General features: G+C 36.3%; 2 protein-coding genes across 4 annotated transcripts; one reads left to right on the forward strand and one right to left on the reverse strand.

Annotated features, from left to right (window-relative positions):
- The first annotated feature begins 1,340 nt into the window (after nucleotides 1–1,340).
- LOC107633940 (uncharacterized) lies at nucleotides 1,341–2,955 on the forward strand. The gene has a single exon (XM_016337530.3). The coding sequence runs from the start codon at nucleotides 1,641–1,643 to the stop codon at nucleotides 2,616–2,618; it is 978 nt and encodes a 325-aa protein (XP_016193016.1). The 5' UTR covers nucleotides 1,341–1,640; the 3' UTR covers nucleotides 2,619–2,955.
- Nucleotides 2,956–3,488: 533 nt separating this feature from the next.
- On the reverse strand, nucleotides 3,489–14,410 carry LOC107633949 (actin binding protein). 3 transcript variants are annotated; one of them, XM_088501725.1, is made up of 18 exons: nucleotides 13,710–14,401; nucleotides 12,241–12,944; nucleotides 11,939–12,160; nucleotides 11,696–11,861; nucleotides 9,238–11,587; nucleotides 8,988–9,117; nucleotides 8,320–8,391; nucleotides 7,968–8,066; nucleotides 7,781–7,822; nucleotides 7,097–7,177; nucleotides 6,965–7,015; nucleotides 6,809–6,890; nucleotides 6,514–6,608; nucleotides 6,366–6,437; nucleotides 5,527–5,643; nucleotides 4,796–4,864; nucleotides 4,647–4,713; nucleotides 3,489–4,444 (listed from the first exon to the last, which is right to left on the reverse strand). In XM_088501725.1, the coding sequence occupies exons 1-18, from the start codon at nucleotides 13,780–13,782 to the stop codon at nucleotides 4,287–4,289; spliced, it is 4,650 nt and encodes a 1,549-aa protein (XP_088357851.1). In that variant the 5' UTR covers nucleotides 13,783–14,401; the 3' UTR covers nucleotides 3,489–4,286. The 3 variants fall into 3 exon arrangements, 2 of the variants coding, with proteins under 2 accessions (XP_088357851.1, XP_088357850.1); XR_015902439.1 differs by having other exon boundaries at nucleotides 5,532–5,643; nucleotides 9,238–11,861; nucleotides 13,710–14,410; XM_088501724.1 differs by having other exon boundaries at nucleotides 9,238–11,861; nucleotides 13,710–14,410.
- Between the last annotated feature and the right edge of the window lie 7,925 nt (nucleotides 14,411–22,335).

Genomic DNA, 22,335 nt, shown 5'->3' on the forward strand with positions numbered 1-22,335 from the left:
GGAGCGGCGAGCAAGCAGTAGTGGCAACAACAAAGTTCTGCTGTTGAAAACAAAGAGAAAGTAGCGTGGATTGATGAGCAACTGTTCTGTGTGTTGGAGAAGTGAAAGTGAGAAAAAGGGAGAAGAAAAAAGGAGCAGAAAGTGGGGTGTGAGAACGCAAGACAAAGAAGATCGAAAGACAGCAGCCATGGATTCAGAGTTTGAGTGAAAAGGGTGAGACGTAAGCTCTTTTTGAAAAGTTTGGGGGAGGGAAGGAGTGAGGAAGAATGAAGGAGAAGCAAAAGAAAGATGTAATGAAATCCGTTTAACAGCTCAGCTAATTCTATTAACGGAATATTTTTTTATTTACAAGTGAATACTTTTGTAATGTTTTCTAATATTTTAGGTGTATTTTTATCATTATTAAAAGTAGAAGTTATTTTTGTCAATATTCTAATAATTTGAAAACAGAATTGGTAATTTACTCATTATAAAAAAATAATAATAAATATAATATATAAGAATCACAATTATAAAATTGTATAATATTAATAAAAAATTAACAAAAAATAAAAATAATAAATAAAAAAAATTCATAAAAAAATAATAAAAATTTTATAAATAAAATAATAACATATTTTTAAATGAATATAAAAAAAATTATACTATTTGAACTATAATTAGTTAATATTTTAACGTGTTTTTCGCCTTTTTACCCTTAAAGATATATATTTTCTTTATTTTATTTTGCACCCGTGCCGCGAACTATGCTCCTTTTGAAGATGAGGCTTTAATTTCAAGGATAATATGGGGTCGACATCTGAATGCTTCATTTTGTCATGACTTTATAATATAGTTTTGGTGCTTTGGAAAAGGGTCGTAACTTGTAATCAGCAATATAATAACCTCCTAAAAATAAATGTGCATTTTAAGCAAGCCAAAAGAGAGATGAGAGCCTCTCATCATCAAAGACAGAGACCACATTAAAGAATTTCCATGCCAAATTACTTCAAACTTCTCATTATAAAAATTCAAAGATATTAATAGATATAAACATGTTTAATTTAACAGAAAAAAATAGTATATCATTATATATAGAAAGAGACGAATTGTTTTTATTTTGAAAAAGGAAAAGACTAAGATTGAAATACATTTTTTAAAAACTTAATATATTATTTATTTTGTGTTATTTTTATACAGTGAATCCACACATATAATTGTTATTAAATAATATTTTATCAGAAAAGATATTGTCAATAAATATTATATTTTATTTAATAATATATGTGGACTCAATATATTGAGGGAGGGATTATTAGGACAAAGAAAAAAACTCACAAAAGTGTCCAAAAAATTATGGTAAAAACAAAGTCGAAACAACTCCACCTCATGACTTGTTAGTTTCTTGTTGTTGGCCTATTATTTCTAATTATCTAAATCTGTTCATCCAAAAAACACCAACCCCATTCATAATAACTCTCTAACCTACCATCCATTCCTACAACAGAAATTTAAGAGCACAACCTGTTTGAGAAAAAGTTTCACAGAAAATGAAACACCAACCTCTTCATTTGTAACATAATACCCTCTCTACTGTTATAGAGACTATATTATTGTGGCTGAGAGAAAAAAAACACTTATACATATCAATATTTTTGGCAATGGAAGATTCAAGCAAGATACTAAGAAGATCTATTCATTGTTTTCTTCAAAACTATCACTATTTTACCTCAACAGTAGTTTTTCTTGTTCTTCCTTTCTCAGTTTCATTGCTTCTCTCACAGGCTTTGGTTCCTTCACCTTCATCACTCTTGCCTCAAGTATACAATCGCCTGAAGAATCTCTTTGATGCTGCAGGGTTTCCTCCTTCAGAATTGTTTACCATTCTTAACCTTAAAGTTTCTCAAACAATCACTTCATCAATATTTACCCTTCCTTTTACCCTCACCTTTCTCCTCATAGCAAAAGCTTCTATAATCATAACTCTAAACCAACACAAAAGAACTCTGCTTCCACCTTCTTTCGGTTCCATATTTTCCCTTTACAAGCCACTCCTCCAAACCTATATATGCAACTGCTTCTTGATCCTCTCGGCAAATGCAACCGCCTTTGGTCTCTTGTTCTTGGCATTCAGCTGTGTGGAAGGGCTCGGCTACTCTTCGCAGAGTTTGCTCCTCTTTTTGTCAACATCTGGGGCTGTTCTGTTTTCTGTGATACTTGCAAATGCACTTGTCATATGCAATATGGCACTCGCTCTGTCCGGTATGGAAGGACATGGAGGGTACCTGGCAATCCTTAAGGCTTGTGTTATGATAAGAGAAAAGACATCAATGGCTTTGTTCCTGGCACTTCCAGTAAATGTGGCCCTGGCTGCCATCGAGGCCTTGTTCCAATTTCGCATTGTAAGGACTTATCATATAGCCGGAAAGGCAGGGCCTTATGTGGCCTTGGAGGGGATTTTCATTGCTTACTTATATTCAATCTTTGTTATCATTGACACCATTGTGAGCTGCATGTTCTACAAAAGCTTCAAGACCGGATCGAGTGTGGATCAAGAATTCAAGAACTTGTTGATTGAATTTCAAGAAGAGGACAATTATGGTTTCATAAAGAACAAGAATTTTGAAGAACTACCTTGACATATAAGGTAGCAACTTATTGATTTGATTAAGGAGTAAGAACTACCAGTTAAATTTTTGAGAGAAATTCATCATGTTACTTGATGACTCAAAGTGAATTGAGCAAAATTGAAGGCATCAAGTTTTTTCAAATTTCAATGGAGGAACCTCATCTCAGCTATATGCAACACACAAGAAGCTGGAGAGTAACCAATTTATATAGATTCCTTTCTGTTATATGTATATTGTTCAACTGGCCCCTTCTTTTGATTATCAAATTTACTTTGTATATTGATACTTAGCAATCTTTTACAGTGTGAATAATACAAAGGCTTCCATAATCAAACACAGTCAAAAACTGTCTCTCAAAACCAGTGAAAGATTAGATATTTGTACTTCATTGCAGAGAGATGACTGCTAATACTATGCTGTTCAATTGACATATATGCTCAAAAGCAATAAGACAAAGTATAGTATATTTCTAGTTTAATATTTCGATTCTATGGATCATTGTTAATCTCTAGTTTTACTATATGAAAAGAAAGACATTTCAGCCTGTTATACTAAAACTCATTTAGGGTTAACAAAAGATGCATATTCATTGTAACAAAATATATATCTCTTATTTTATTATATAAATGAAAAGTACAACAATAAGAGAGTACTATTTCATCAAACAACTCTAAATGGTGTAAAATGTAATACACATAGCTTAACTTTACCTAACCTAATAATTATATCAGTGATTGTTTTCACAACTTGAACTCATAATCTTGAGATGAGACAACTCAACTATTGTTCCAAAGCTACCTTTCGTATTATATAACTTAAATATAAAAAAATTAGTGTATGTTTTTACAAATAAAAATATCATATATGATACCACCTAACTTCAAAGGAGATCAGTGTAAATTTCTCATTCTAATAAAAATATATGAAATAATCCAGCGTGATAAAATTTCATGAGCCGGAAAACGTGTTACACATCCGAGTATTGTATTTTTTTTCACATGAAAAATGGGAACTAGCATTCCTAATTCGGCCTACTCTTCACTTATATTACAGTTACAATACAATGATCACCTGATTTTCTATTTTTAACTCAACTGACAGCTATACAACATTTTTTTCCTGAGGGTACTACCAAAATCTCTATCAAAAGGTAGAGTAATTTAATCTTCTTTTCTATGTTACATGACAAAGAATTGGATCCTAATGAAAAGGGTTAGAGCTTTGTACAAGATTTCATGATACTATAATTGACTTTGGTGCTTTACAGATCCAAGAAGGTCAGGAAGCAGCTAAATCAATGGTGCAAAGCCAATGCTAGTTCCACTGAAAAATACAAAATTTCTTCTTGAATCGACGTGGGACCGGATACATTGTGTTTCGTAGCACTCGCTGGCCGTGGAGGGCATCTGAAGCAACAGAAGCATGGTGTCATTTGCATAAACTTGTGTGTGCAGATTCTGGCATCATAGCATTTAATGAATCAAGAGGTCCACAGGGAGCAGGAATATGCAATTCCACCTCGAATGGACTGGGTCGAAAAGCTAATTATCACATCATCATCATGGAAAGGTAGGCTTCTTAAAGTCCAGAAGCATTGTTCCCGTTCATACCATGGGAAGATACCTACTCTTTGGCGAGAGCACGATGTCGGTGCGAAAAATGCAGAAAACACAGTCGTCAACTATCTTTTGCACTCTTCCTTGTCAAGTTAACGCCCTTAGCCTTCTCCATTTCGGCCTCTTTCTCGGCTCTTTTCTTCTCTAACTCTGCCTGCTTGCAATTCTCTTCGTGCGCTTTCCGAAATAACCTTATAAAATTTAAGAGAGTTGTGGTGACTGTAATTGCCAAACCAGAAACAATAAGTTAGTCTGAGCATTATAAAAGTTTAAACCAGAAAAGTAAATAAATAGATAATCTTGCTATTTTTTCCCCAAACATAACAGATATGGACATGAATTAATTTCCCTCAAATATCAGTTGAATGAACTATAATCTGATGAAACAAGCAACCAGTTAAAAGACCAATGGTCATTTTACCTTGTTCAAATGGACAACGAGCAGGATCCTCGCCAAAATATAGTGCGAGTGCATCTGCATTTCTACCCTGTGCATTGACAAATTACACAATCTATTTATCTCTTCACAGGTAGATGCCTAATGTACTAAAATAAGGTTAAGCAAATTACCACCACGGAATACAGGCTTGTCAGAGATGCTACCTCTGACTCAGCAACAGATATGAATTCTTTCAATGTCTGACAAGAGATCACAAAAGATGAGTCAAATATAGTGAAGATGTAATTGGTATAATACTACAATACCATAAAAAAAATAAAATAAAAATTAACTGATTATTGGTGCATTTATTTCAGAGTTTTTCAAAAAAGTGACAATTTTAATTTGAAGGGGTTTCTTTTCTATTTATTTATTTATTTATTTATTATTATTATTATTATTATTTTGAAGAAGCTACTCTTTTTAGCTCCGGCAGAAAAGCTAAATCCTTTTTCAAAAAAGTAAATTTTGAAAAAAATTATACAACATATATGAAAAGTGGCTTTTTTAGTGTGTTATATAGATATGCCCCCAAAAAAAGGGCTAAAATAGACACACCATAATCAATGTTTACACAAGGCTAGAGAAGCATATTGAGATTAATTTGTCAAGTTGTCAACACCATGATCAATAACACAGGTTAATATACACACTCTTCTGTAAGCATATTGCATATAAGAGTTTTTTGGCAAAGCTGGTGATAATTAAAAAGATTAACTATGTCCATCAAAAGCACAAAACCTACTATTATGAATCATTTTGAAACTCCCTTGTTTTTTCCCCAAGGAAAATGAAGAATAAAGAATTTCGATTAAACAAAAAATGAATAATAAAAAGAGTCTAACATAAACATGTTAAACACCTTACAGAAAACTTCGGACACAGGTCCATCATTTGCAGATGCAGCAAGCTCCTGTTTAACCTTTTCTAGTCCCTTGATGATTGCCTGCATCTCTTCTGCTAAGGACTTCAATTGTATCTGAAAGAAGTGCAACTTCTAATCAATTCACGTTGCGGGCTAAGGGATCCCCTACACAAAAGCTTTATCTATAATGCGTAGCTTTCCAATCTCTCAACATGTCCAAATGGAAAAGTCCCATAAAACATCAACTAGTACTCATGTTTGGCTAAAAAGGAAATAAACCCTTCAGCTTTTGAGGCCCAGGCAAACCAAGGATGAAATCAACCTCCCTTTTCAACATCTAGCAAATATCCCCTTACGCAGCGAACACAAGCAAGAAATATGTGTCAAATGAAAAGGAGTTCTTCCAGGAATTTGATTCAAGATGTCTACTAGGTGAAATTTCTCGATTCAGTGACTTTTGGCAATTCCTTTTTCAGCAAAGGCCCTTCAGATTATAAGTTTATTAATTACCAAATTTGAAACCATAGAATATACTAGCATATGGGCTAAAGTTTGAAGGTATTAGCAGGTATTGGACTTAAAAGAGATTATGCCAAAGTAATGAGCTTCTCTGGCGAGCAATAACGATGATTGATCTTGGGTCACTTTACTCTAGTGAGCTTCTAAAGTGAGTTAACTCTTAATTCATGTGACACACATATCATTGCAAGAAGTCAGAGGAGGAGATATGTGCTCAGTTTTACAGGGGAACAAAGTGAAACAGAACCAATAAACCAACCAAACTAGCAATTAGCAGTTGAATAATTTTCTTTTTCCAACCAAGCATAAATCATCACCTTAGTCGCAGCTTCCAGGCTTACAAGGTCTAAGTGGAAGTCAAGCAGTCCAGGCGACCTATCAGCTAGAACCTAGAGCCAAAATAGCAAAATGGAAAGAAGGTAAGTGATCAAATGATATATTCCTTTAGTGCAATTGTTATTATACCTTGCAAAGATAGTGCATCAGTGTCATCTTATTGTTAGAAGCACGAGTGTCAGTAAGCTTTAAAAGACTATCCAACTTGAATCCAATTGCGGATCCTGCATAAATTAAATAAATAAATAGTAATCCATAAACTATAAGTTTACGTTAGACAAGATCTAACAGAATCAAATTAAATTTTAACTGCTGAAAAATTAAGAAGGGCCTGTGATTATCTAAACATCGAAAATTGAGAGAGCTAGAATGATGTCCCAGAGAATGATAAGGACATTAACATTTAAAAGAAAAAAGTACATACCCCTAGCTGTTCCTTGATTTAGTGTATTACCCAAAAAAAGAATTTTCTTCATGATCTCCTTCAGCTTGACAGACTTTCGGACCTATTCCCAAGAGAAAATGCATGAGGTCAAAGAAATGCCAATAACACAGTTTGTTAGTTTCATGCACAATGTACCTCTTCACAAGCAGAGTTCACAGCGTTTAAACTCTTCTTAAATTCTGTAACCTGCAAAAAGAAGAAAGCATAACTGAATCAAAAGTTCAAATCCACAAAACATATAGAAAAATATAGCAAGCACCACCATACCTGAGACAGAAATTGAATCTTGAAAGAGAATACTCTTAACTTTGACTCTACTCGTGGCACCTTCATCAGCTCTAAAAAATACTGAAACATGACCAAATATATGCAGGATATGATTATAGATACATAGTATGATATTGCATTAGGAAAGGCCAAAAGAATTGTTTTATAACCAACATCTAAAGGGAAAGCGGGAACATGTAATAAATTGCTTCTTTCTTTCTAGAAGCAAGCAGGCAACAACAAATCTGTAACTATACGTGATATAGACCTTGAATTCATATGAGCTGCCTTCCAAGGAAATAGACTTCTTGCACAATTTTATTGATCATTATCATATGTTAGATTCACTTCCAAAATCAAAGCCTTGCCGCATTCAGTTCTTTAACCTCTGCAGCTAATTATTTATACCCAGAATTTTGCAATTTCCAGTTTCCATGCCAACAATTGTTTTTTCTTTTTTTCCCCTTAAAATAAGTTTCCTCTCTTCTCTACTTCATTTCTCCACCATTCCTCCCAACTCCCTATCAGATTTTAAAGTAAGCAAAGGGTCTAAGAAATCAAATGCTGGTAGACGGATCCTAGTTATGAGCCTACAAACAGTATCCTACATAATTCTGAGTACTTAGATTTATGCTAAATTAGCTAACATAAATAATGATATGGCTATAACAAATTAGTACACACCTGTTCGCATTTTCCCAAATTCTCTTTGTCACCAGTGTATCCCTTCATAAACAAGGGGAATCAAAATTACAAAAGCAAACAAACCAGAGTAAAAGATATGTTTCCGTAACAGCAGACGCCAAATGAGAAACCTTAGCTGACAAAACAAGATGTAAGAATTAAGTATGATAAGTTTGTTAATCTTTACCTTCAAAAGTTCCATCTCTTCTTTGGTAGGACAAAACTTAATGAGATTTTCCACCTGATCTACATCTAATACTGATTCATCCATAGCCAGCACAGCAGCCTGAGAATATCCATTTTAACGTGTCAGATAATACTTAACCACATTGTTCGAGGTGGATATTTCAGATTTGCTGGCAAGAGCTATTACTGGTGGCCTTAGGCACATATACAAGTCAATCAAATTTCAATAAGCATCTTCTATGTAAATAAAAAACACTAATATTTACTAGAAATCAACAAAGAATGATATTTTCATTATAAAATCTTCTATCCTGAATGATCAAAAAACTTATTCACGCCAATTTTCAGCTTACCATCATATCAGGAAGTGGCATCTTAACCTTAGTGAGCATAATTTCAGTATTGTTAGCCCTCCTTAGGTCAATCTACAATCAATAATACAAACAAACAAGTTAATTACCAGTAACAGGAAACCAGCAAATATAAAGAGACACAGAGTACTAACAGCCAAAAAGCAGCCCCAATATGCACCTCACAGTTCATTAAATTGTCAGCATAAAGATGCTAAACTTTAAAACATAAAGAGTTAGAGAAGTAACTGTTGAAAAACAAGAAATTTTATTCAGAGATAAAACCAGTGCAGTCAGCTATGCTTAATATATTATGTAACAAGGTATGCCTCATTTACAGATTTACAGGCAAGACAAAACTAGAGAAAAGTACATTTGGTTGCCCCACAAATTTAGAGCAAGTACCTGAACTTTCAAGTTAGGTCAGAACGAAGCCGACTTTTTTCAACGAACAAATAGCCACTTTACAAACTTACACTTAAATTTTACTATGTACATAGGGTTGAACTTTAGTATTTAGCAGCCTTTGAGAAGTAAAACTACAAATCATGGTTAATTACTTCATTGCAGTTCCTAAAGGAAAGACTAAGTGAAAACCATCAATTCATTGTTTAACAACAATGTTGTTTCTTCAAAACCCAAATTGCCAAAATATTTAGATAGAAGAATACCAAGTGGACTTTGTCAGTTTTAGATCCAACAGATTTGCGCCGCCCTCCAGATTTACCACTTGAATCAGAAGGTTTTGGAACATTTGCAGAGAAAAGCTTCTCTAGCTCTGAAACATCAAACTCTGGTGCACTAAGATAAAATGTAAAACCAGTCATTACAAACATAGGGATATAGAAAGCAGAAAGAACTGTGTGCACATAAAATTGAAATGAATCAGATGAACATGCAATAGTAGGGAAGACATATTACATTTGAGGTTCTCCAAATCTTTGTAATTCTTCCCATAAACTTCCTTGCAATGCCCTTGTAACCTTACTCCAGTGCAATGGCTTTAAGGAGGACCGTCGAGGTGCAACCGCACCTGCTCCTGCAGGGCGCACGTATCCACGCCCTCTTCCTCTTGGATCAGCTCCAACATTTGAACCTTTTGAACCCAAGGGTGGAGGTGGTGGTGCGCCACCAGGAGGTCTAGGTGGAGGAGGAGCACCGGAAGCACCAGGAAGAGGTGGAGGAGGAGGGCCTCGACTACCAAGAGGTGGCGGAGCAGGTGCACCTCGACCCCCAGGTGGTGGTGGAGGAGGGGGTGCTCCCCGCATAGGAGGAGGAGGAGCAGGAGGTGGTGCTCCACGAATAGGGGGAGGTGGAGGAGCTGGGGCTCTAGACATTGGAGGAGGTGGAGGTGCAGGTGGGCCTCCACGTAATGGAGGAAGTGGTGGAGGAGATGGAGCTCTAGTCAAAAGTGGTGGTGGCGAGGGAGTCGGATCTCCACTAGAAGGAGGTGGCGGTGGGGGAGGTGGAGCTCTACTAAAAGGAGGTGGCGGTGGTGGCGGTGGAGCTCTACTAAAAGGAGGTGGAGGTGGTGGCGGTGGAGCTCTACTAGAAGGAGGTGGAGGTGGTGGCGGTGGGGCTCTACTAAAAGGTGGTGGAGGTGGTGGCGGTGGAGCTCTACTAAAAGGTGGTGGAGGTGGAGGTGGTGGTGTTGGAGCTTTACTAAAAGGAGGTGGAGGTGGTGGTGGGGGTGGAGCTATACCAAATGGAGGAGGAGGTGGGGGTGGAGGAGCTCTACTAAAAGGAGTCTGAGGTGAAGCAGGTGGCAATGTTGAAGCATGACTAAAAGGGGGAGGAGGAGGAGGAGGAGGAGGAGGAGGTGGTGGTGGAGGGGGTGCACCCCTATACATGGAAGATGTAGGAAGTGGTGGTGGTGGTGGAGGAGGAGGAGGAGGAGGAACTCTAGTTGTTGAAGGAGAAGGAACCGATGATGTTAAAGGAGGAGGAGGAGGAGGAGGAGGAGGAGGAGGAGGAGGAGGAGGAGGTGCTGGTGGTGCTGGTGGAGGAATGGATGAAACATCATAGCTTGAAGGAGGCATTGGTGGAGGAGGAGGAGGTGCAAGACCCACTACTTCAAATACCTCAGAACTACTAGAGTCCGCAGCAGTGGAAATTGAGGAATACAGAGACTTCCAAGAGGATGCAGAAGGTTGTAAGCTCCCCTTGTTTTGCCCAAAAAATGGGGGTGGTGGTGGAGTTGGGGGTGGAGCGGGAGGAGGAGAAGTTGCAGGTTGTAAATTTATCCCTACTTTTTGTTTACTAATTGATCTTGAAAATGGCGGCGGTGGTGGTGGTGGAGGTGGCGGGGCTTGTGCAGTAGACACATTTCCACCCAAAGAGGTTGAGGATACCAGTGGAGATTGAGATGCTTGACTTGATACATCATCCTGAAACGATAAGGGTTCAAAAACATGTGAAGAAAAGTTTCTTCGCGGAGGTGGTGGAGGTGGAGGAGGAGGAGGAGGCGGTGGTGGAGGCCGTAGCTCTTTCTCTGAGCTCTGTTGATCTGCTTCTGTAACTAACTCAAAAGATGTTTCTTTAACAGATGGTAATGATTGAGGGCGGTTAGCATCCAATCCTACTACTGTGTTGCCTGAAGATTTTGTAGGGGCCACCTTGCGACTTTTCAGTTCAATTCTCGTGTCAGTAGAAGCAGCAGACGCAGATGAAGACTTCACTTTGGTATCTTCCATTTTATCCTTTGGAGCTGTATAATTTGTAAGTGCTGCAGGTGCACTATTGTTCCTATATGGATAATATACATGCATTGAGTTTGTGTAAGAACCCTTGTTAGAAGGAATCCATTGAGTTACTGCAGTAGGCTTAGCTTGTTTTGACTGAAAACCTTGGGTTTCTTGCTGTTTAGTCTTTTGCTTTGTTGTAATTGAATCTCCCATTGGCTTTGAGTTTGATGGAGGTTGTTTCTTCGGAGCCAATGGAACAAGTTTACCTGATTTTTGTCTTGCAATATCAGCTATCTGCTGCCCTGCCTTGGATTCTAAGTCCCTTTCTATAGCTTTGTTATCTTCATCATATTTGTTTTGGATTACCATTTCCTGGTTCACATCCACATCGATTTCCATTGTTTTCATGTCTGAAAATATTGCAGCGGTTGACTTAATTTTTCCATCATCCACAGCAATGTCCTTCACTGCATGAGGATCTGAATCCATGCTCTCATCAAGCTTGTATTTCACATCATCAACAGAGATGTCTTTCACTTCATTAATACCAGAATCCATCTCATCGAGCCGTTTTTGAAGCCCATCATCTGGCGTACAATCCTGAAAGCCGTGAGAATCCAACTCCCCCTTCCAAACCTCTTTATGATTTCCATCAAAGACAGCACTGTCATTAATAGCATGAGAATCATACTCACCTTTACCTTCCTGTCCATCAATTACATTGCTAAAAATCTCTTCCACTTCATAAAACTCCTCAGGTGAAGCACTTTCAGTGGAGGCACTTTCAGTTTCATTTGCATCATCATTCGCTGCGACTGTGGTTAGATCAGGTAGAACAGCATCAGCATCCAAGAAAAGCACCTGAAACAGACATGAGTATGTGTTCAACTTGTAATGCATCAGAAAATAGATTCCACAGAAGAATAACTATAACTTACCTCTGCTTTGAAATCCCTAGAAAATTGATCTTTTGCATCCCACAATATATCAATTTCATCACGGCTCAGCAACAATATATTTGACCGCACAAATGCAGTATGGAACATGACTCTAAACATCATCTCCTCACGAGTGAAATCTTCACTCAAATGTATGCACTCAAGAACAACATCCCCTTGAACACGACAACGGATATCGATTTTCACAAAAATACACTCTGCCTGTGATTAAAATTAATTAAGAGGACATTATACATAATTAATTCAGAATTCAGTACCAAAAATGTAAATTTATATAGCACCTGCAGGTAGTGGCGAACATGCTTTTTGGATTTCGAAGTTGAAAAAAGAAGCTTCGAACTTCTATTAGCAGGATTTGAAGGGTCTTGACCATACACACGTACCACAGGCCTGCAACCTTTTCCATCATCAAATAACGGAAGGACCCTAAGAATCAGACAATCCAAATACAAGGGTGTTTCAGAAGGGGGCCACTCAGAACCCAAATGTCTCCTTGAAATATACTGAAGATATCTCAACTGTGAAGGTTGTGGGTTCAAGGGAGATAAAAGGTGTAGGAGTTCTCTCGGAGCTTGCTTGTACACCATCTCAAGAGTTTTCTGCTCCCCAGTGTACTGTTTACGGTATAATAAAAGACCTGCTAACATAAATGCCAGCACGGGCCAACCTCCTCTTTCACAGTGCATCAAAAGCACATTTTGTTGCCCCTCCAAAGACAACCAGCTTTCACCTGATCGAAGGAAGTGATGGATCATCTCCAATGGCAGAAGGGGGCAACCCTCGTATTGCCGAGGGTACTCCATAACCGTCATGTCATACTGAGCAAATATATCTGAGATTTGGCTGCGTCTATCCCCTTCTCGGAAGTTGAACACCATGAAAGAAGCATCTGGAAAGTGATCCTGTAGCTGCGCCACAATCCCCCCCATATAAACTCTATACTCATCTTCTTCCAAGACATCCGTAGAGAAGCAATAGTCAAAAACTGCATAAATACAGCAAAAGCATTTAGTCACTGTCAAACAGCTGAGGCACAGAACCACAAAACTTACATTTTCAGCGTCTGTTTTCATTTTAATCAGACAGAAACCCAAGAAACTCAAACTCAGAGGACTTGTTGCACAACTGCTTAAGAAAATCAAGACCAGAAAATTCGGATTTGTGCCAGAGGAGGGCACTTCACTGAGTAAGTTCTACTAAATTATTAGAAACAACACTTAGTGCATACCATATAATATGAAGTTTATAGTGACAATAGTCTCAGTTTAAAGCTTCACAGTTCATCAACTACTAGCAATGCTTGTTTTTCAGCTATGATTCTAAGAAGTATTTATTGCCTAGTTTCTAATGGAAAAGGCAAGAGAAAGGAGAAAAATGATATCAAAGTTCGAAGTCCAAAAAAGTCCACAATGCCTTAGACTCTTGGCACATTACCATCGGCATTGTTCGAAAACGACATCAAAGTTCAGTACCTTAGCTTCTAAAACATTGAAATGAATCCTAAAAACTAAAAGGAGCAACTTCAGCTGCCCCTAAGGCCTAAACAAGCTACATAGAGAAAAAGGTGGGTATGGAAGGTTATGGTAACAGGTCAAAATGCTTCATTTCTTGCAGTTATTCGCGCATTTATTAGTTCAGCAATTCAAACCAAAAAAGCCAACAACCATGGTTACCAAAAGAAAAATATAATAATAACAATAATAAAATATTAGGAAAAAAAGTAAGAGAAAGAATTTAAACAAGAACTAACCATAAACTCTCTCGGAGATCTCTAGAAGCCGATCCGGCGGCTTCCGGTAGAAGAACCTTCTGAACAGCGCCATCTGATGGCGCTGTTTCTGCCCCGATCAGATCCAAACCGATGTTTTGAGTTCGTCCCCGCAAAGCAAAGATCAAAACTTTTTGCAACAACCAGACACCTTCGCAGATCCCGCAAATACCCAATTCGATCGGAGCCAACCTGAACCCAAAAATGGCGAATTCACAACTTGGAGCGGAACAAGTTGGTGAATGGTGATCAAACCCAAAAAAGAAAAAAAGCTGAACAAAAAGACTAGTCAAATAATTGAATTCCCAAAAGGCGAATTCAGAGATAGATAGTAATAAAAATAATAATAAAAGTAAATTTAGAGAGGTAGAATTGTGAGAGAATGATTTGAAGTGAAGTAGAAGTAGTTGCTGTAAGGTATGAAATTCAAAAAAAAAAGTTCCCTTTTTTTTGGGTCGAAGGTAAAAGGTAGAAATGTGAATGAAACGGAGAAGAAGCGTAGTGGACTGAAAATGAAAAAGGAGACACACACTGCTATATTATCTCGTTGGGAAGTTAGAGCTGTCTTTTCTCTTTCTTCAGTTTCTTTCTTTCTTTCTTTCTTTCTCTCTCTCAACTCAGAAAAATGGAAGAGAGAGAAGGAGAGAGAAGAGTGGGTCTATTGTCTCTCTGTCTGCAACGACAACATATTTTGGGTTTTTGGGTAGGCGAAGGTGGCTGCCTTGGCTAGCTGGTGGTGACGTGGCATTTACTCTCAATTTATTTATACATATTTTGGATTTTTCTTTACTTTTGTTCTCTCTTTTTTTTTTTTTTTTTTCTATTCAATTTTTAATATATTTCTATTTTTAATGTAATAGTATTCTAAGTTAGTACTTTTCTACTTCTACCTTGAATATGTAATTTATTAATTAGTCTTTTATATATATTTTTTTAAAGATAGAAGTAAAACTTAAATTCGTAATTTTTAGGTGAGGATAAAAAAAACTATGTCATTTCAATTATAGTTAATTGACTAATTTTTTATATGTCTTATTTAAGATTAAATTTTACATTTAATTCTTGTTCATTTATAATGGAAATCTTTTTGTCTAATACAATATGTTGATGTTCTAATGTGATGAAACATAAAATGGAATGAATAGAAGAAGTAAATTAAAAAGAAGAAGAAAAAAATTAGAACAAACAAATTTGTTGTTCTTAATAAATTTGGGCAACAGAGGTCTACAACCCTACTTGAGGGACAAATTCAAGGAATATGTTGGTAGAATGATATATAAGAAGTCTTTAATACATAGCAAACAAGTTAGGTTAACTGGTTAAGGCCTTGGAAAAGCCTCTTAAATTTTCGATGAACATAAAATGAAAATCAAATATGTTTAAAAAATTTTAATATAATCTAGTTTAACTTATAACCACTCATATTAAAAGCATATCCATTTCTGTCATATTTGTACTCAAATAAATAATTCATGTTTGTTGGACAATCTCATATTCAAGAGTTGGGTATGCAGTATGTACTTAAAATTATTTGAATGAGAGATCAAATATTGGTTAAGTAGCTTTCTTTAGTTTGAACAATATAGCCTAAGATCAGAGAAGATGTTTGGGATTTGTATTAAAAGAAAAGTGTGACTTAATTACTGAAATTTTGATAAAAATACTATTTCACACAAAAAATAACTACCAAATCAGTTAATATATATTTATGTATAAATATATGTATTATTTAAATATATTATATTTTAATATATAATGAGTGATTAATTTTTAGTGTATATGTAATATAGTTAAATTTTGATATACAACTAAAAATTTTAAAATAATAAATTACAATGGACATTTTATATTTTTTTTATATTCTCAAAATACTCTTTTTTTTTATTTTAGGTTTTGTGTAAACACCTATTTTTTTTAAAAAGAAATATTATGTATATATTAAGAATTAATTACTAAATTTGCTATTTTGTATTTGTGAATAAATACATATTATTATATTTTACATGTTTTTAATATATATATATATATATATGGGATTGATTTTTAATGTACGTGTAAAATAATTATTTATTGAAATGTCTCAATTTTGCTTTTCAATATATGACAAAAATATATAAACAGAAAATGGATAATATGAATTAGTAGGGTTGACTACCAAATAAACCTCCATGCATTGTGTCCCTTTTAATTTTCAAGACTGATAATAACTTTAATTATGAATAATTCATCAACCGAAAAGAAGAGCGGAGGGGGTAATTTGTGGCATTTCTACACCTTTTGAATATATAAAGTAATAAGGAATTACATAATGATACTTTTCTGAGCATTTTTAAGATTTAAACCTTTTTTTATGTGAGGTTTGAACCTTTTGAACTCTTTTAGAAAGATACAATTTAATTTGATCCATATGCCCTATGATGTCAAACCCTTTAATTTGAGATTTGAGATTACAAATAAAATGCACTTTTAACAGAAAACCAGCAATGGCTTAGCCAACTTACCAAGTATTACATTATTAATTACGCAATATTATTGTAGTAGTTAAGGATAAAATAATCTTACATGCAAGCTAACTCTTATTTCCTTCTTTGCACACTTTATAAGTCATGACTGAATAATTGAATAACAGATATGAGTGTTGAGAATAAATAAAGTATGAGAGGAAGTTTCTCATTAGGCATACTAATTAAGTACAAGACATTCTTTGGGGCAAGAAGTAAAAGATAATTACTATTTACTATTTAAATAACATATGATGATTTTTATTTTGTTACGCCCACCAAACTCCTTGCTTTCTTCCCCGCCACTTTAAAATAAGTGTAAGGTACAATTGAAGTCCATAATCTATATGATATAAAATTGAACTTAATTACGCTAATATATGTGTAAAACTATTGGATAAAATTTTCACTCTACTTAAGATATTCAAATGGAATTTTTATGGAAGCTAGGGAAAGAAATTAAAGGATATAGAAAAGGAAGAGTAGGGAAGTTGTGTTTTGTCGTTTAGGGTTTAGGCAAATATCAAATTAAATAGAAGCAAAAAGATGTGTAACTATTTTCCCTAACAAAATGGCATTAAGCATTCCAACTTACTCTTCCATGGACGAGACATGAGACACGCCCATCCGTTAATGGACAAATATCAGTCACCTTCAACTTTAATTTTCTTCAACTTCCTCTTAATTATTATCTCATCAATAATGTATCATTAATAAAAAAACAAATACAATTTTGACATTAATTGTTCGTTTGTACTTGCATCATATTTTTTTTTCCTTTTTTTTCCCTTTAAATATTACATAACTAACGGATAATTATTCCATTCCAAGAGGTTTAGAAAATAAGTAAAAGTCATATTACATAAACGTAAAAAATTAAGCCACTATTATATATATATATATATATATATATATATATATATATATATATATATATATATATATATATATATATATATATATATTGTGACTGACTTTTGTACATTTATTTTATAATTATGTTAATCAAAAATTTTTATATATTTATCTAATTACTTAATTGTCACGTTAATTAAAAACACTTATTTAAAAAATGTGATTGGATATTCACCTAAAATATTTTACATTTTTATTGTAGAATTCTAGAATTTTTTTTGAAATAAATTAAAAAAATATTATTTTCTAAAAAATTATTCCAACGTTAAATATCACGATACGTTTTTTTTTTTTTTTATAGTTTTAGGCAAGTTGTCGCACCCCCGGCAAACTCCATTATTTTCGTAGAGTTCGCCGTACTCCAGCGAACTTCACCTCGATTTCGACAAATAAAAGCATGGTTGGTGGAGAAGCGAGCTCAATATCATTATATCATTCTTCTCTTTGGTTTTCTCATCTTGATATTTTTTCTCTACAATGTCAATCAATCTATTATTATCCATTCATTATGATGGTGAAATAGTGTATGATGAAGAAGGTTCTATCGTTTTTAAGTCCGGGCAACCAATAGTTACGTACATGACACTAGAAGCCAACAGTCTAACAGCGTTAAAAAATTTGATATTGCGTTATGTTGGACAACAACACACGAGAAGAGTGAAAAAAATTACTACAGATATCCAACCGAAGTAGATGACAATTTATTTTATAAAAGATATATTACGGTTGTCTTTGTTATGTTGTTGTTATGTTTATTAGATCACGGTTCTGAGAAATTTTCTGTTATTTTGAATTAGGTATCGGTTACGTGATGACGAGGACGTATGTCTTATAAGGTCGTGACACAACCGATGGACAATTGTTCATCTGTTGGAAATATTCGTATTTTTAGTTGAGTTGGGTGGACGAGGATCATCTGTGGATACGGTTGATGATAGTCCGTTAAATGGAGTTGTTAGAAGAAATATTAGAAGGGCGATGGTTGATCTAAATATGCCAGCTGAAGGTAGTCAAGAGGGGTCAAACGTTGAACTTCCTAATGCTATTATGATGCAAGATAACATGAGGATTCTGCTATCAGGGACCCGATGATGGATCCCTATAAAGTTAACCCCGATGATGGAGACGATGTTGATGATGAACCAACGAAAATTTCTGACGAGGGTGACGAGGAAGAAGAGATAAACTACTACGGTGATACACAAATTGCTCTGACACAGCCTATTATTCTCGACCATATGACCGGGTCAGATCACTTCTTTAGATTGAATCTGGATGCAATGACTTCAGATTGGTCATTTAAAGAGGAAGTCATGTTGGCAGTTAAGGAATACAAGCATCATCAGGAGGGCGGTGGAGTATAAAATACTTGAGAGTGACCAGTTGAAGTATGATGTACAGTGTATCCAGTTCGGGCCCAGTTGCTCTTGGAACATACGCATAGCATATCGCTGAAAGCAAGAAAAATGGGAGGTTAGGAGATATAATGATCCTCGTACTTGCATGCAAACATTCATGGGTCAAGACCATCGTAGGTTGGATTTGAAGGTGATTGCTCAGCACATATTCACCATGGTCAAAGCAGATCCAACAATCAGCATAAGGGTTCTGCAGGGAGGTGTGGAGAATCACTTCGGTTACAAGGCGTCTACAGAAAGGTTTGGCTTACAAAGCAAAGAGTCATTGCTAGAATATATTAGGGGTGGCAAAGCGGGCCTGCCCGCCCCCAACCCGCCCTATAAACGGGGCGGATCGGCCCGCCCCACCAACTAAAATTGGTTCAAAATGCTAGCCCGCCCCACTTTATGGCGGGTTGGCGGGCTAGCCTGCTTAACTCTTTTTTTTTTTTTTTTGAAAAATAAAATTCATTAAAATTAACAAAAAAAAATTAAAAAATCAAATACAAATAAAAAATAATCAAATTATAATATTATTTTTTTACTATTTTTTTAAAACTTTTAACTTCAATAAAATGGTTCAAAATAATATTTGTCAATAAAATTATCTTTATTTTAAAAATTAAGTCACATAATTTGAGCATATATACGAAATTGTAAAATAAAATAAATAAAGTTAATAACTAAAAACAGAATAAAAATAAAAAATAAAAAAAAGTGTTTAAAAATTCTATAATTATTAATTTTATAATAGTAATAACTCTTTTATTTAATAAAAAAAATAAAAATAAAAATCTTTAGCCCGGCGGACCGACCCGTCCCGTCCCGCCAAAACCCATCAATTTGGCGGTGCGGGTTTGGCAGGGGTTTTAATTTGGCGGGCTCCAAATCCTAACTCGACCCGCCTTTTTAGCGGGTTTAGCGGATCGACCCGACGGATTCAACCCGTTTTGTCACCCCTAGAATATATGATGATTGGGAGGAGTCATACAACGAGCTTTCTCGTTAGTTATTCGCTATGCAGATGTACTTACCCGGTAAGATGCAATACATTGTGCTTAGTTATGTATAAAATCTCCATCTACATATGTTAACAATTGATGGGTATTTAGGTACTTGGGTGCAACTTGTGATATAGCCTTGGCCTGGTGCAATCGACACTATCATGTTTCATCGGGTATTTTGGACGTTTCCACAGTGTGTTGAGACTTTCAAGCATTGCAAGCCACTTATTTCCATCGATGGCACCCACTTATATGGTAAATACGGAGGCACGTTACTCATGGCTATTGCTCAAGATGGAAATATAAACATATTGCTTATTGCATTTGCCGTTGTTGATGGTGAGACGAAGGAGGCTTGGTCATTTTTTTCTTTCATATTTGCGGTAGCTTGTGACACCACAACCTGGTGTCTTAGTGATTTCAGACAAGCATAAATCAATTGATGCTGCATTGAATGCCGATGGAAGTTTATGAAAATCACCGCATGCCTTCCAGGTATTTTTTTTAAGACACATTGCTGCCAACTTCATGAGTCACTTCAAAAATAAGGACTTGAAGAAGGTTCTGGTTAACGCAGCATATTCGAAGTCGCAACGGGAGTTCGCTCATTATTTTAGTCGTCTGAGGGGTGAGAATGTCGCAATTACAAACTGGCTTGAAGAAATGCCTCGTTCACATTAGGTGCATATGCAGATGAGGGTCGTCGGTTTGGTCACATGACGACAAACATCACGGAGTGCATTAACGTTGTCATGAAGGGTTCTCATAATTTGCCCATCACTGCTCTTGTTAAATCAAGTTATTTCCGTTTGGGTGAACTTTTTGCTAGGAAGGTTTCAGAAGCTCTTGCTCAACTTCAAGTCGGCGCTGAATTCTCACAGACGTTGATGAAGGCCATAGAGTTCAACCCGAAATATGTCAACACTATGAATGTTTATCAGTTTGATCGGCCGAGGAATATGTTCACGGTTGAAGAGTTAGCAGTAGTGCCCAGGTCTAGGCAATAGAATTACCAAGTGCTACTTGATGAGGGTAAGTGTGATTGTGGATATTTTCAGGCTCTTCATGTTCTTTACCGTCACGTTCTTGCACCTTGCTCTCATGCACGACTTGATTGGAAGCAGTATGTACATCCCGTGTATCACATGGAGTCGGTATTTAATGTTTACAAATCAGAGTTTCAACCAAATGGTCACGAGGATGACTGACCATCCTATGACGGGGCCCTATTCGGCCCAACCCTAGGATGATGAGAGTAAGAGAGGTCGGCCTGTTAGCTCCAGGATTCGCAACAACATGGATGATGTTGAGCATAGCGGGAGAAGAGATGTGGATTGTGTCGTCAAGTAGGTCACACATGTAGGACTTGTACGGCTCTTCACTAGGGGTGGCAGGAGAACCCGAACCCGCGGGTACCCGACCCGCCCCAACCCGATCGGGGCGGGTTTAAACCCGACCCGGAGCGGGACGGGTTTTGACCGGGGCGGGGCGGGGTCGGGGTCAGGGTAAACCCGCCCCGGAGTATATATATATATACCATTTTAATTTTCTAGGGTTTCTAATCCTCAATTCCTCACAGCCACCACTGTACTCATCTCATTTTTTCATTTACGCGTTTCTCTTCAACCCCAAAGAACCCTAGCGGAGAAGATTGAAGAGGGAAGGAAAGTCACTTCCTCTTCTCCCCAGTGAACCTCAGATCTGGTGACCTTTACTGCGCCATCGAGCCTTCCGCCGAGCTTGTCGCCGTCGCTGCGCTGCCGTCCTGCCGAGCCCGTCACCGAGTCGCTGCCGCTGCACTGTCGTCTTGTTGGCGCCGTGTCGTCGCCCTGCTGAACGCTCGAACTTACTCATCGAGTCATCACTGCTGCACTACCGTCTACCGAAGCTACTGAGTGAACCCCTCTTTCTCTAGTCTCTGCTCACCTTGTCGTCCCTTCTTCCTCCGTCGTTGTCTCTCTGGTGACTGGTAAGCACTAAGCACTTCTCGCTCAATACTTACTGCTGATGTGCATCTTCAGTTTTTTTCTTTAATTTAATGTTTATGATTTATGTTTTATGTTAAAATAGTTAAGATAAAACTAAAATTAATTTTGATGCTCAAAAGAACATTTAAAATTCAGTCCATAGATTCTTTTGACTAGGTAGATTCCTGCATTGTGTAACTCTTCTTGTAAGATTCTTCAATTTCTGATTTGGGTGATAACAAATTCTCTAGGGAGTTTCCTGAGTTTGTTACTAAGTTTTGTGGGTTGAAATAGCTTGATTCAGGGAACAATCAGTGTTTGTTGGCTCAATTAAAAAAATCATTTCCCCCTTTTTTAAATAAAAAAATTAAATGATGAAATTGAGCTATGAAGTGACGGTGTGGGTTGATGGCTTCATCCTGTTGAAATTGAAATAGCTTTATTCTTGTTGAATTCGTTACTCTGAGTCTGAGATTGATGGCTTCATCCTGTTGAATGATGATATAATAATTCCACTGTTGTTTTATTTATTCATTCATTTATTGAAGCTTCACCCTTTATGTTTTTCTGTTTAATCAAACTGAACCAAAAGGTTTTGTTTTTTCCTCCTAAACTTTAGCTTCAATTCTTTTAAAAACTTGAGCTCTGAAATGTATATTATTTATATATACTATTGTTTTATTTATATATATACCTTTGCTCCTTTTTCCTGTAAACAGCAACAACACACACATTTCTTTCTTGCCTTGAACCATGGCTCCTTCTAGATCTGCCTACTGCTTAGTTGTAACCATGTCCAACTTTTTCTTCTCCCTTTTCTGTTC

Source organism: Arachis ipaensis, chromosome B1 (assembly GCF_059453495.1).
Source record: "Arachis ipaensis isolate K30076 ecotype BB chromosome B1, ASM5945349v1, whole genome shotgun sequence".
Taxonomy (NCBI): domain Eukaryota; kingdom Viridiplantae; phylum Streptophyta; class Magnoliopsida; order Fabales; family Fabaceae; genus Arachis; species Arachis ipaensis.

What these genes read in the sequence shown, in the direction of transcription:
- LOC107633940 (XM_016337530.3), top strand. Translation starts at nt 1,641, where the DNA reads ATGGAAGATTCAAGCAAGATACTAAGAAGATCTATTCATTGTTTTCTT.
- LOC107633949 (XM_088501724.1), bottom strand. Translation starts at nt 13,782, where the DNA reads ATGGCGCTGTTCAGAAGGTTCTTCTACCGGAAGCCGCCGGATCGGCTT. An exon ending in TGCCACTTCCTGATATGATG is followed by an intron (nt 8,067 to 8,319) that starts GTAAGCTGAAAA and finishes GGATATTCTCAG; the next exon opens with GCTGCTGTGCTGGCTATGGA. An exon ending in AGATTCAATTTCTGTCTCAG is followed by an intron (nt 7,016 to 7,096) that starts GTATGGTGGTGC and finishes TTCTTTTTGCAG; the next exon opens with GTTACAGAATTTAAGAAGAG.